Source organism: Nerophis ophidion, linkage group LG03, assembly GCF_033978795.1.
Source record: "Nerophis ophidion isolate RoL-2023_Sa linkage group LG03, RoL_Noph_v1.0, whole genome shotgun sequence".
NCBI classification, from domain to species: Eukaryota; Metazoa; Chordata; class Actinopteri; order Syngnathiformes; family Syngnathidae; genus Nerophis; species Nerophis ophidion.
In genome coordinates this window covers 57,458,188-57,472,503 of record NC_084613.1, presented here as the reverse complement: position 1 = coordinate 57,472,503, position 14,316 = coordinate 57,458,188, and the positions used below count along the sequence as shown (strand labels likewise).

The 14,316-nt window shown below is 39.7% G+C and overlaps 1 protein-coding gene across 2 annotated transcripts; it reads right to left on the bottom strand.

The window, feature by feature from the left end:
• Nucleotides 1-271: 271 nt before the first annotated feature.
• On the bottom strand, nucleotides 272-14,065 carry mocs1 (molybdenum cofactor synthesis 1). 2 transcript variants are annotated; one of them, XM_061895699.1, is made up of 11 exons: nucleotides 13,762-14,065; nucleotides 12,833-12,941; nucleotides 11,684-11,851; nucleotides 7,311-7,475; nucleotides 6,926-6,987; nucleotides 6,379-6,490; nucleotides 5,307-5,419; nucleotides 4,881-4,991; nucleotides 4,685-4,805; nucleotides 4,556-4,603; nucleotides 272-2,941 (listed from the first exon to the last, which is right to left on the bottom strand). In XM_061895699.1, the coding sequence occupies exons 1-11, from the start codon at nucleotides 13,954-13,956 to the stop codon at nucleotides 2,046-2,048; spliced, it is 2,100 nt and encodes a 699-aa protein (XP_061751683.1). In that variant the 5' UTR covers nucleotides 13,957-14,065; the 3' UTR covers nucleotides 272-2,045. The 2 variants fall into 2 exon arrangements, with proteins under 2 accessions (XP_061751683.1, XP_061751684.1); XM_061895700.1 differs by having other exon boundaries at nucleotides 2,793-2,941; nucleotides 4,538-4,603.
• Between the last annotated feature and the right edge of the window lie 251 nt (nucleotides 14,066-14,316).

Below are 14,316 nucleotides of genomic sequence, written 5' to 3'. Positions count from 1 at the left end.
GTGATTTAGGGCTATATAAATAAACATTGATTGATTGATCAAGATAATACTTAAATGGGAAATAATAAACATTAAAAATATATCAAACAAAAATTTAACAGAATGATCACTGCAAACTCATGCATTCTCCGCCTCTGCTCCATTGGACTGTAGTGTGAGCTGCATGCTTTTGTTGTGTCATTAAATCCTTCTTTTTTGAACATGTTAAAAAGAGAAATTGGAAATTGTGATGTATCATGTTGTATGCATGCATGTACGGAATAAACTCAACTCAACCTCCCCTTTTAATTAGCTCTTGAGGAACTCTGAATAAACATTCATCCTTTTTTGCAATTTCTTGATTCATACAGCCAAACACAAACATAGGGCATTTCGTCTCCGAGAAAGGCTAAATGGCAACTAGTACCCATTGAAAACAGAGCTAGCTTGACCACCACACATATTTAATAGGCGGGACGTGACGTCAGTAACAACCTATCAGGAGTAGTCAGATTTCCACACACCTGTTTCAGAGTTTATTACTGTTAACATTTTTATATTTTTTCTTATGTCTTGTATTATACACAGAGCTAAAGAAGCTGACCAAAACACTATATATTTTAAACACAGTCTAGTATGATATAGGACAATTCAAAACCCCTACAAAAGATATTTTGATACAGGTCTTGTATTTGTAATGCACATTGTTTGCTGTGTATCTAATAATGCGGCAAGTTTGATTATAGATCAGAACATTGTTTGCTTCATTCACTCAGGTATTTTAATTAAAAAAAACATCCATATCAAAGTGAACACTTTTTCAACAGCTTGATAAACTGTGGAGAATTTACATTACATAATTCTCACGTTTCTTTTCGCATAAAAATGTTAAATGATGGCATACATTTTTGAACTACAAAACTATGACATGGTTTAGTTCCTGCATAGATTCAAAGATAGCCAAGGCGAATGTATTTATTTATAGAGCATAATTCGTACGCAAGGCACTTAAAAGTGCTTTATAAAATGCAAGGCAGATAAAATCATAAAAATAGTCACGAATTATTGATTTCAATATTTCCAAAGTAAGGTTTGTCTCACACCCTCTGAATCACTTTTTCCAGATTTTAGAAGGATAAAACTGAAAAGCAGCCTCCCCATATGCCGTCCCGACTCAAGGCAGCAGCTAGAGATCTCTCCCCGAGCTTCTCAGAGATTGTTCAAATGGCTCTAACATGTCAGAGATGTACTTTGGCGCAAGACCATACAAATATGTGGACAGAAGCAGAGTTGTTTTATAAAGTAATTTCTCTGAGCATTAGGAAGCCATTGCACTGGACTAATATGGTTGTATTATCTGGTTCTAGTCAGTGCTCGAGCAGCAGCATTTTGGATGTGCTGCTTTATAGCTTGTTTGGAAAGTGCAGTGATACCATTACATCAGTCCAGCCAGCTGAAGACAAATGCATGGATTATTCTTCTCATTTAGACACTTCTTTGATTTTGGCAACATCTTTTAGGTAGTAAAACACTCCTCACATTATTGATTTTATGTCAAATCTGAGGCTGTTATCACTCTAGATTTCTAACCTAAATACATTTTCAACAAGGGGATCTAAATGTGACAAAAACGTTTTCTCTCTGCTTCTGTGGGGCACAGACAATGATTTCAGTTAGGACTGAGTTTAGCTGAAGAAAATTATTTTTCATCCACACACTTTTCAGTTTGATGCTGTGGCAAAGTGAATCAACAGGCCGATGTTCTCATCCCATCAGTGACACAAAGATCAGAGTCATCTGCATAGTTGTGTTACGACTCACTGTAGCTGCGTATTAGCTGGCCTAATGGCATCATGTACAAATTGAACAATAGGGGTACCAGGATTGACCCGTGTGGAATAACCATTTGGTCTGAGACACAGTTACCAATTACAACAAAGTATGTCCTGTTCTCAAGCTAGGACTTGAAGCAGTTTATAGAAGTACCAGACATCCCCACTCAGTTTGTCACCTTGATAAGTAACTTAGAGCACTATCACTGTCGTGTCTAATTTTTTAAATCAAGGTTACAGTCGCTGAAAGTCCTTCTTCCCACCAGTCTTACTCAGCAGTTTGATGTCAGTGATGATAATGTCTTGACTCACAGCCTTGCACATGTCATATACAGTCAGCGCTGCTACAGAAACTGCAGTCAAAGCCTCCATCTCAACTCCCGTCCTGCCAGTGGTGCGACACGTTGCCGTAATGACCACGGCGTTCCGCAGCCCGTCCAGGTCCAGGGTGACCGAGGTGTGCTCTAAAGGGAGAGGGTGACACAGTGGGATGAGAGTTGAGGTCTGTTTCGAGCCCATGATGCCGGCCAACTGGGCCACGGCAAGAGCGTCGCCCTTAGCCAGCTGGTTATCCTGCAGGAGTCCAAAAGCACTGGGTCCCAAAAGCACGGTGGCGCGGGCTGTGGCTACTCGTCGTGTGGGGACTTTGCGACCAACATTCACCATCTTTGCTCGGCCTTGGGCATCTGTGTGCGTCAGTTGGGCTTCTGGTGTATCATCCAGGTGAGGGTTGCTTGCATCACTTGTAGATTGAGGGGTTGTGACTTGGAGGTCTTGGCTGGAAGTGTATTTGTGATATTGTCCCACACTAAGTTGTGTACAGTTTACTTTGGTATTCATTAGTAATTGTCGATTAAAAGTGGGTAAGCACCCAAAACTCCCATTAGTTCGGGTTGTGTAACTCACAATGCTGAAGTAAATATTGGGGGAAGATTGACAACCACTAAACTCATCCAAGTGGTCTTCTGTAATAATTAAGTGCTCTGTTTCATTTGTGGTGTCTTTCTTGTCATTAAGATAGTAGCCTTCACTCATTAAGTTTCTAAAGCAGCAATGGTGTGTTGCCTGTGCTGAAGCAGTAACATCTTGAAGGCACATAAAGTTCTCTCTGTTCAGGACCATCATTCTACCTGAAAGACACAGTAGAAGAGAGAAATGTTGTTATTTAAACACTGGGAATGTGAAAACAATCTGGTTGCCTTTAGATGGAAGTGCTTTCTGTTAAAGAACTGGACATCCGTCAAGAAAGCCTGTTAGCAAAAAGTGCATTAAAGATTCATGTCCACAGCCCATGTTCACAGCTTTCTCATTAAAAAAAATATATATATTTTTACTTGTGGAACAACCCGTCCATTTGTGCATTTTCTTTACAAAAAAGTTGTTTTTTCTTTTCCAAAAACCCATTTCATACACCCCAAGTCGATAATGATTGTGGTGTGGCTTTACCAGCTCGTAGATTTTTTTTCAAGCTTATTCTACTTGAAGAACCCACAACAATCAGAAAGTGCTACTCAGTATGATTGGCTAAGCCTCAGGCAGCATCACTCTATTGGAATAAAAAAGTGTAAAAGTGATTAAAGGGTGTTATTTTATTACTGAAAGATCTCATGATGTTGAAAAGCATAGTTATAAGTTCAAAAGCATTTTTTATGTTCTCGCTATGAAAATATTCGATTTGTAATTATTCATTCCTACTTTGCTGAAATTCATTCATCATGGTCAAGTCCAGAATTAATTAACAGCAATAAATGAGAGACTGTATAAGTTAATAAAGAATAAAAAACAGCTTTCGAGAGTCATCTTTGTTACAGGCCTCAAAAGTTGCAGTGAGGTAAACAAAAGGTTAATGTCTGACCATTAGGACCAAGCTAAACACTAGCCGGGGTTGGACAATTCATGACTTCAGAGCCACATGCTGCACTTTAGACTCCATGTTGTGACACCTTTTGTAGAACTGAGATTTTTGTTAAACAGGGTAGTGAGGAAAATGTGCATTTAAAAAAAAAAAAAAGTTAATCATTTCAGCTTGTCTCCAAGTCTGTGGATGCATCCAGGCTGACTTCTGACGGGTGATTGAATGAGCTCAAGGATGCAAAAGGAGTGGGAGTACAGTACTTGTGTTCAGTTAAACACCAGAGATGGCCCTGGAAGTAGGATCATTAATAAACATAATAACATTAATATATTTCAAACAGGGCAAACACAGATGGAAGCCTCGCCAGTAGCTATCCATCGGGCTAAAAGTCAGAGAACGTCGCTTGATTGTGCATTGCCACTCTTAAGGCGTGAGTAAGGTTTAATCACCAGCTGGCATCTCTTACACATACACAATGCACTACTGCCTGTTTCACGGCTACAGGCTATTTTTCTTTAGTGTAAGAGAGGGCAAAAAGGCTATTTTGATAATAAAAGTCGGGGTAAACCGTGACTGCGGTTCCATCTGTTCGCCTATCAGTCATCATCATTTTATTAGTGTGCAGGTGTATTATTGGGCTTGGTGTGTCAAATATAGGTACTGCGTTCATTATTAGCGGGTTGATGTTATTTTCAGGGGTCTTGGATCCTAACCCCTGCAAATGGCGAAAAACCTGCGGCTTAACTGTAAAATGAATTTGTGGTTGCAAACGTATTTAAATATTTTCTGACCTGTTATTGTTGGAGAATTCAGAAGGTGTGACACAAATTAGTAAATGACAGATGGAGTTTTTTTGTGAGTTTGTACGTACAGTCAAAGTGTCACCCACCGATGAGGATCATAGGTCTGTTCTTCATTTGGGAGATATTGAACATGCCTGGAAAAGAAGAGGTGGTGGGGTAATACAACTAGCAGTTTGCCAACACTGCAAAACAGCAACAATAGTAAACAAACGTACCTGCATGTTGTTTCTTCTTCCTGCCCACAGCAGCGCCGATGATTTGCAGCATCTCTTCCTCAGACGCTCCAGAGCGCAACACATCTCGGAGCGACACCTCCGAATTACCGAACAAACACACCTAACGACAGATGGTAATAGTACGATGGATACAAAAAAACAAAAACACACATACATGCATACGCACAGTTATTACCTTGAGGTTGCCGTCTGCAGTGATGCGTAATCGGTTACAGGAGCCACAGAAATGATCAGACATGGAGGTGATGAATCCAACCTGCCCTTTGAAGCCAGGCACCTTGAATGTCTGTCAGACAAATGTCAAGCATTAGTGAGGAACCACTCAAGGCATTTGTGCATTTGTTTATTGCTTGTCAGGACAGCCTACACTTTATTTTTGTATTATTATCAGTGTTCGTGGCCTTTACTTTACTATAATCACATTAAACTATCAATGTTTATTCTGAAATACAAGCAACTGAATGGATGTTGACATAGTAATATTAATGATAACAATAAAACCTAACTTTTACTTGAGGTGGAAGGATAAAATTTATACCGTTAATAATAAATATGGCCCATTTTAGTGACGTTCTAACTTCTAAGTAACACAACTGAATACCTTGGCAGTGTCAGTGTGTTCAGTTTGAAGCATTTCTAGGTCAGGCCACTGCTGCCTAATGTGATCCAACATCTCCTGGTAGCTCACCATCTTCTTGAAGTTCCATTTGTTGCCTGCACAATAAAAAAAGAGTTGATGTGAGGAAAAAACCCAGTAACCCTGCTTTCTGGCTGGACTACCAATGTCAGTCACCTGTGGGACTCTGGTAGTTAGAAAGCTTGTACTTTGGGTGAGGAGTAAGATGTCCTTTTTCCACCTTGACAAAAACTACACACATGGGCAAACAATCATGCCATCTTATGTCATCTTATGCGGCTGCTAGACTTTTGACAAGAACAAGAAAGTTTGATCATATTACACCTATACTGGCTCACCTGCACTGACTTCATGTGCACTTAAGATTCAATTTTAAGATTTTACTAGTAACGTATAAAATACTAAACCATCTAGCTCCATCCGATCTTGCTGATTGTATTGTACCATATGTCCTGGCAAGAAACCTGCGTTCAAAGAACTCTGGCTTATTACTGATTCCCAGAGCCCAAAAAAAGTCTGCAGGCTACAGAGCGTTTCCTATTCGGGCTCCAGTACTCTGGAATGCCTTCCCGGTAACAGTTTGAGATCCTACCATAGTAGAAGCATTTAAAACTAATTTTTATACTCTAGCCTCTAAATAGACCCCCCTTTTAGACCAGTTGATCTCCCATCTCTTTTCTGCTCTCCACTAAAGATGATCTACGGCTGGCCCCACAATGGACTGGACTCTCACACTATTAACTCGATCCACTTGATGTCCATTGCACTAGTCGCGAGGGGGGGGTTGTCCCACATGTGCGGTCCCCTTCAAGATTTCTAATTTTAGCCAATTGGGTTGGGTTTTTCCTTGCCCTGATGTGGGATCTGAGCCGAGGATGTCGTTGTGGCTTGTGCAGCACTTTGAGACACTTGGGATTTAGGGCTATAAAAATATACTTTGATTGATTGATTGATGTCTACAGAAGGTTTGTGTTTCATAATGTTTCAAACCTACACACTCTTGGTGTTTTTATTCTACTTTTTTCTGCAGACTCACCATCGAATGGCATGTATTCAATGAAGCGCACTTCCAGAGGCTTTGTCTCGGTCAGAGCTACAAAATTCAGCAGCTCATCTTCATTTAGGCCTCGCATGACCACACAGTTGACCTACAGCAGAGAACACACAGCATCAAACAAACCAAGATTAATTGATTGATTGAAACTTTTATTTGTAGATTGCACAGTACAGTACATATTCCGTACAATTAACCACTAAATGGTAACACCTGAATAAGTTTTTCAACTTGTTTAAGTCGGGGTCCAAGAAGCTTTTTAGGTCACAAATGTGGGGCTGTAAAGTGTAAAACCAAGACTAAACAAAAGTGTGTAATAATACTGAAAAAGGTTACTGTGAACTGTTAAATTAATTTATTCTCACAAAAATATTTTGTACATAAATATTGGTTATCATTATCGGTTGTAAAGGTCTGAAAATTATTAGTATTGGTTAAAATTTCTATTATAGTGCTTCCCTGAAACCTGCCGGTAAGCAATGATTAGCATTAACGAAAACAAGGTTTTAAAAAAAGACACCCCAAATACCTTGACTGGGTTGTAGCCCATCTCAATGGCCTTTTCAATGCCTTCCATGACCTTATGGAACCCTGTGAAAAATAAGATGGAAATTTAAACAACAGAAAATATTGTTTAATGCAGTAATTTTAAATTATTTTCTGTCATGGCCATCTAAAAGAAAGTCTAAACTGTAGCTTTTTTTTACAAAACAGTCCTTTTCTCTCTACCATATATCTTAGTAAGTCCATCTGTGCATTCTTTGGACAGGTCGTCACTTTCTTTCCTCGCTGGATGGAGTTTATAAGCTTTAAATAGTGTTAATATTAAACTAGCGAACACGCAGCCCAAACCACAACGTCCCATCAAATCTTTAACTTTTGCCCTTTAAAATAAAAAGACAAACATACTGTACCTTTTCGCCTGACAATGAACTCAAACTTAGCAGGTACGAGTGTATCCAAACTGATGTTGATCAGGTTAAGGCCTGCATCTTTCAATGGAGGCAAAAATCTGGCCAGGTTTATGCCATTTGTTGTCACCGCAATGGTCTTTAGACCCTCCAACTTCTTCAGCTCTGCTACAAATGCCAGACAATGTGTAAAGGAAACATTAAAACAGAGAACTTGGACAAATGTCTTAATCCAGCATTTACCAAATAGTTGTATACTTTACATATATTTTTATAAAGTAAAGCATTCTTACATGTTCCTCAAATTAGACATGTTTCATAGAACCAGCCTAATCTGGAAATCTAAATGCAAGAAAACCAAAAACCATCAAACATGACATTGTGTGTTTGAATGTTGGGCGGCCGGTAATGTCACAAATGTCACAAGCATATTTAGAAACATTGAAGCTCCACAATACTTGCATTTGTTTTATTTGAACTCTTATTCAATATTAAGCCCCAAAGTTTAAGGTGTTGTTTATTATTGAAATTATATTGCTTAAACCAGCCCTTCTCAACCAACCAGTCCTAATTTCAACACATTGGCTTGTTTGGTTAAAACCCAGTCAGGTGACAACTTGCAGAAACAAGAATTCTAAGAAATGTTTGAACAGGTAAATTGAATATTACAAACGTGCTTGATGTGACACCATAAATGAGCAAAATGTTATGAGACAATTCTTAAAACAAAATATTAATTATGTTTTATAATTTTGCATTTTTAATCCATTCTACATGTATAGAAACAACTCCGAATCACATCTTCATTCATGCATTAAAGCATGAATATTAAATCCATAAATCATTGAGTGTGACGTTCAGTATGTGATTACTCTGTAAATAATAGTTTATTGTACTAGTTTTAAATCCCAAAGGGAAATTCACTTTCCTCTAGTATCAAGTTTGGATGGTTGCACTTTTTGTTATAGAACAATTAGAAGCAATAACATAAACACATTCAAAAACTTTCAAAACTGGCATGGCTGGGCAAACTTGGCTATCTAAAAGTATGGCTATCTGTAAAAATTAATTACGGAACCCTGCCTTAAAGATTGCAATACTGATGCAACATTTGAAGTTTCCGAACTGATATAACAGACTAATGAAGAACTTTAGTATGATAAGTCCGTTGATGCAGCCCATGACCTAATACCAACACTGAGTGAGATAACTCAGCAAGAAGAATCACTTTGCTACGAGCGCAAGTACACAGTTAAGCCAAGAATGTCGTCGTCCCACATATTTCATACACTTTAGAGAGCAAGTTGTGTGGCAAAACCTACCACAGAAGAGCAACGAAAAGTTGTTGTTTGTTCCCATTATAGATTAACACCTTAACCCTGATTTTACCAGGATGCACTACGGCTGTAGTGCATACTCGCCACGGCGGCGGACTCTTTCCGTTTTTATTCAAATGAATGTGTCCGTTTCTGCAGCCTGCGGTACGGCACTGCCATAGCGTTTCCGCTCCGGCTCCATGCGCTAACTATATGCAGTGCTTCTATGTTTGCCAGGTGCTGCAACACGGCGGATCATCCATTTTTCCATCCATTTTCTACCGCTTATTCCCTTGTGGGGTTGCGGGGGGCGCTGGCGCCTATCTCAGCTACAATCGGGCGGAAGGCGGGGTACACCCTGGACAAGTCGCCACCTCATCGCAGGGCCAACACAGATAGACAGACAACATTCACACTCACATTCACACACTAGGGCCAATTTAGTGTTGCCAATCAACCTATCCCCAGGTGCATGTCTTTGGAAGTGGGAGGAAGTGGGAGGAAGTGGGAGGAAGCCGGAGTACGCATTCACGGGGAGAACATGCAAACTCCACACAGAAAGATCCCGAGCTTGGATTTGAACCCAGGACTGCAGGACCTTCGTATTGTGAGGCAGACGCACTAACCCCTCTTCCACGGCGGATCAATTCAGGTAAAATCTGCTTGTGTTGGACAGAAAGTCATGCACAAACACAAAATAAATGATCAGATTTAGTTTCAAAATAAAATAGTCCGTCTCAAGGTGGATCGTTGTTTTACATTTTGAAACGTCCAAATGGGCAGAGACAGACATGAAGTCAACTTGTCAAAGTTTTTCAGACGTAATTTCACCTTCTTTGACCTTAATGCATATTCTGAAAGTTCAAAATTTAAGAATCATACACAGGCATACCCTGGGCAGCTATGTGCACATATGGGGTCCTGTGTCAGATGCTTGCTACAAAAAAAATGTATGTGTTGTTCTGCAAGGCAAAGCTGTCGTAGACGTGCCCGCCTATGGGTATTGAAGGACGGCAAAGCTTGAGACGTTCTGCAGTGTTTACAAACCCCGTTTCCATATGAGTTGGGAAATTGTGTTAGATGTAAATATAAACGGAATACAATGATTTGCAAATCATTTTTAACCCATATTCAGTTGAATATGCTACAAAGACAACATATTTGATCTTCAAACTGCTAAGCATTTTGTTTTTTGCAAATAATCATTAACTTTAGAATTTGATGCAAGCAACACGTGACAAAGAAGTTGGGAAAGGTGGCAATAAATACTGATAAAGTTGAGGGATGCTAATCAAACACTTATTTGGAACATCCCACAGGTGTGCAGGCTAATTGGGAATACAGTAGTTGGGTGCCATGATTGGGTATAAAAGCAGCTTCCATGAAATGCTAAGTAATTCACAAACAAGGATGTGGTGAGGGTCACCACTTTGTAAGCAAATTGTCGAACAGTTTTAGAACAACATTTCTCAACGAGCTATTGCAAGGAATTTAGGGATTTTAACATCTATGGTCCGTAAAATCATCAAACATTCGGAGAATCTGGGCAAATCACTGCACATAAGCGATGATATTATGGACTTTTGATCCCTCAGGCGGTACTGCATCAAAAACCGACATCAGTGTGTAAAGGATATCACCACATGGGCTGAGGAACACTTCATAAAACCACTGTCAGTAACTACAGTTGGTCGCTACATCTGTAAGTGCAAGTTAAAAGTCTACTATGCTAAGCCGGACCCATTTATCAACAATATCCTGAAACGCCGCCGGCTAGGCTGGGCCCTAGCTCACCTAAGATGGACTGATGCAAAGTGGAAAGGTGTTCTGTGGTCTGACGAGTCCACATTTCAAATTATATTTGGAAACAGAGGACGTGGTGTCCTCCAGAACAAAGAGGAAAATAACCATCCGGATTGTTATAGGCGCAAAGTTCAAAAGCCAGCATCTGTGATGGTATGGGGGTGTATTAGTGCCCAAGGCATGGGTAACTTACACATCTGTGAAGGCACCATTAATGCTGAAAGGTCCACACAGGTTTTAGAGCAACATATGTTGTCATCCAAGCAACGTTATCATGGACGCCCCTGCTTATTTCAGCAATACAAGTGTTACAACAGCTTGGATTCGTAAAAAAAGAGTGCGGGTACTTTTCTGGCCGGCTTGCAGTCCAGATCTGTCTCCCATCAAAAATGTGTGGCGCATTATGAAGCATAAAATATGACAGCGGAGACCCCGGACTGTTAAATGACTGAAGCTCTACATAAAACAAGAATGGTAAATAATTCCATTTTCAAAGCTTCAACAATTAGTTTCCTCCGTTCCCAAAAGTTAATTGAGTGTTGTTAAAAGAAAAGGTGATGTAACACAGTGGAGAACATGCCCTTTCCCAACTACTTTGGCACGTGTTGCAGCCATGAAATTGTAAGTTAATTATTATTTGCAAAAAAAAAAGTTTATGAGTTTGAACATCACATATCTTGCCTTTGTAGTGCATTCAACTAAATATGGGTTGAAAAGGATTTGCAAATCGCTTTATCCTGTTTATATTTACATCCAACACAATTCCCCAACTCATATGGAAACGGGGTTTGTACTTCAGTGATGTTTACTTTATCACATGATTACGCGCGGATTCGCGAGATCTCGTGAAAAGCCGGGCTATTTCGCTGCACGGCAGATCTGTAGCAGAACACTTGTGGGGATCGCCGAATGGCAGATGGCGGTGCTGTTCCGTGGAGGCTACGTTTCGCTGGAAATCAGGTGTAAAGCTTTTACAGGGCTTCAGGAGTCAGACAGAGAAGAATTTGTAATGACATGGACTGTGCGGATGCTCCACGTTCTATATTATATTATTTGATTGGATCGTTATGCCTTGTCATGTCTTGAAATCAGTAACAGAATTGTGATCCTTGTGGCAGACACTTCCCTTATACCACTAATTAAATCCATACTGTGATATGTCATCATGAGGCAAGTTTGATGTAGTGTGAATAATCATTTCTCCTTCACACATATTTCTTCAGTCACATTGCAAAATTCATGTTAATAGCACCTTACCAATTATATACAGGAAATCAGGTCTGATGAGCGGTTCTCCTCCAGTAAGGCGAATCTTCTCCACGCCCTCTTTGACAAAAAGGCGTGCTAGAGTCAGCACCTCTGAGGTGGACAGCAATTGGCCCCGTGGTGTCAGTTTCACACCTTCCTCTGGCATACAATACTGACCTAAGATTGAGGAGATAAAAAGTAAAGCAATATTTCTAACATGCCATATTTCCGCAAAGTCAGAATTACAACAAGATAAGTTAAAGATATAACAAATAACTTAGGTTAGAGAGACATTTTACTCTTAACGGTTGACTGAAGAAAAGAAACACAAAAATGCAAAACACATTCTGGTGTTCAAGGCGTTATCACATCATGACTTGTACATGACAGTTGCGGTCAAACGTTTATATACACTCACCATGAGCATGTATGTTATTAGTTTGGGCATTTTAGGACTTAAGATTTCTATAGACCATTATTTGACCACAATGGAAAAAACGTACAACATACGTCTGTAATGATAAAGATATTTAGAAATGTCTCCGATTTACACAGGGTCAAGAGTATACCTACATACTGGGCAGTATTGTACTTACAAAATACAAATGCAGTCTTGTTAGTGGATTGAGAAGGATTGACAGGGGCTGGTAGTTTTTCTTTGGGCAGCATGAAATTATTTGTTCGACAGTTCAATAAAGTAGATCTAGGGCCGGGGGTATGTTTTCTAGCCAACCTCAAAAAGTGAAAATCTGCGAGTTATTGATACACCTATTAAAATGTCTATTTTTGGATCGCTTCAACACACACCTACCGTGATTTGGACACTACGTATTCCAAAACGGCAAATTACCCAAAGTACACATCAAAAGCTCTAACAGCTGGTTGTTAGTTAGGGCACTGTCCAGAGATCGAAGCCACTTCAGATACACACACATATGGCAGGGGTATGTACACAATCAATGCCTCTTTTTGGAATGTGTCCAATATATGTACCGTAAAATTGTCAAATAATCAGGTTACACTTGGTTAGTAATCAGGTTACAGTTGGTCAGTCTGATAAGTCAAATTGGTTATTAGTAATTAACTCAATACTAACATGATAATATAACTCAGAATAAGTGTTGCTCAAGTGAGAACAGACATGGCAAGCAAACTTACAGCGCAGGTTGCATTTCTCTGTCAGGGAGATGCGCAAATAACTGTGTCTCCGGCCAAAATTGTCCGTCAGAAATGATGAAAAGGGAACATTGTGCTCTCGCATCCTCTCCTGGGAACGAGACAGTAAAAAGGTCACATTTGTGGACTGTGAACATTTGTGAATTACTTTACTAAGGTTAACGATGTTAAATTAATTCACCTTACACTGCCACAGGCTGATTTTGATATTTGGATTAGTTTTGTTTGTTAAGTAAACAAACATTACCAGCATTTCTCAAACTGAACATATGCGGCTTTAAAAAACAACCTTATATTTTCTAATTGGCCTTTTTAAACTGCTGGATTGAAATGGGATTGTGAAACGAAAAGCCGTTTCAGTCACGCGCGGCCTCTGTGACCTTTGACTGTTCCTGCCGTATCACGCGCTTAGTAAAAAGGAGAACACAAGACTTTGTTTGGTCACACACTATAGACTTCATCAAAAGACTTTGTCGTAAAACTATTTAGGCCATCTATCTGTGTTAGCCCTGCGATGAGATGGCGACTTTTCCAGGGTGTACACCGCCTTCCGCCCGATTGTAGCTTAGATAGCCCCCCCGCGACCCCAAAGGGAATAAGCAGTAGAAAATGGATGGATGGATGGATGGATTGTTAATATATACAACTTAGAAATCTGCAAATTCCAAGAAATTGGCATAACACAGTAGTTTTAGGACATCACATTGCATTTATTTGTGTGTGCTTAAATGAGAAATCACATTTAAAAATAATGTTTATAGTCAGTGCTAAGCTCCCCGGGCGCTGTAACTTGGGATGCATATTTGCATATATACAGTACAGTCATCGGCTTTACAATTATTGAATAGACACTAATATATGCTCAAATACACGTGATTATTCCCACGGTAATAAGCTATCATGTGAGTTACCAGTCTTGTTCCCGTTTTCGCAGAAGTGCTGAAGTCTGGTGGAGTCGCAGTAGAATTCCCAAGTTCACTTTTCGTATGCGTTGCACTTGAGAAAAGTCGCAGTATATTCGCTGTAACGCTTTTAGTCCATAGTTTCCCGAAACGTGTCGCACTCCTGTGTGTGAGTAACAAGCGGCAGCAGACGTTAGAAGCCATAGTGTTGTTGTGTCGCAACAGCACAAATAATGCTGATACAACTCCAGTATGTTTCCGTGAGATAAATAATGACAGCTCAGAGATCAGGCACTGGGACGGAAGAGGAAAGGGCGACGTCTCGTCAGCCAATGAGGGCCTGTGACGTCTGCAACAATGCATTCTGGGAAGTGCAGTCCATATGTTAGAAGACGATGCACTATATACATGTATATTTGTAACATTTTTTGCGGTATTGAATTTGTTGTTTTTATTAGCTGTAATAAATAATCATCAACATCATTAGGAATACGTCCTTAAGATATGTCAGTCTTTTTTGTAGGGAATGTTATTGTTTCACTTTTTGACTAAACTACTGAAATA

Coding starts and splice junctions, on each gene's coding strand:
- mocs1 (XM_061895699.1), bottom strand. CDS start 13,956: ATGGCTTCTAACGTCTGCTGCCGCTTGTTACTCACACACAGGAGTGCG. Junction 7,476..11,683: donor TGATTTCCTGTATATAATTG/GTAAGGTGCTAT, acceptor TGGCATTTGTAG/CAGAGCTGAAGAAGTTGGAG. Junction 6,491..6,925: donor TGGGCTACAACCCAGTCAAG/GTATTTGGGGTG, acceptor TCTCTGCTGTAG/GTCAACTGTGTGGTCATGCG.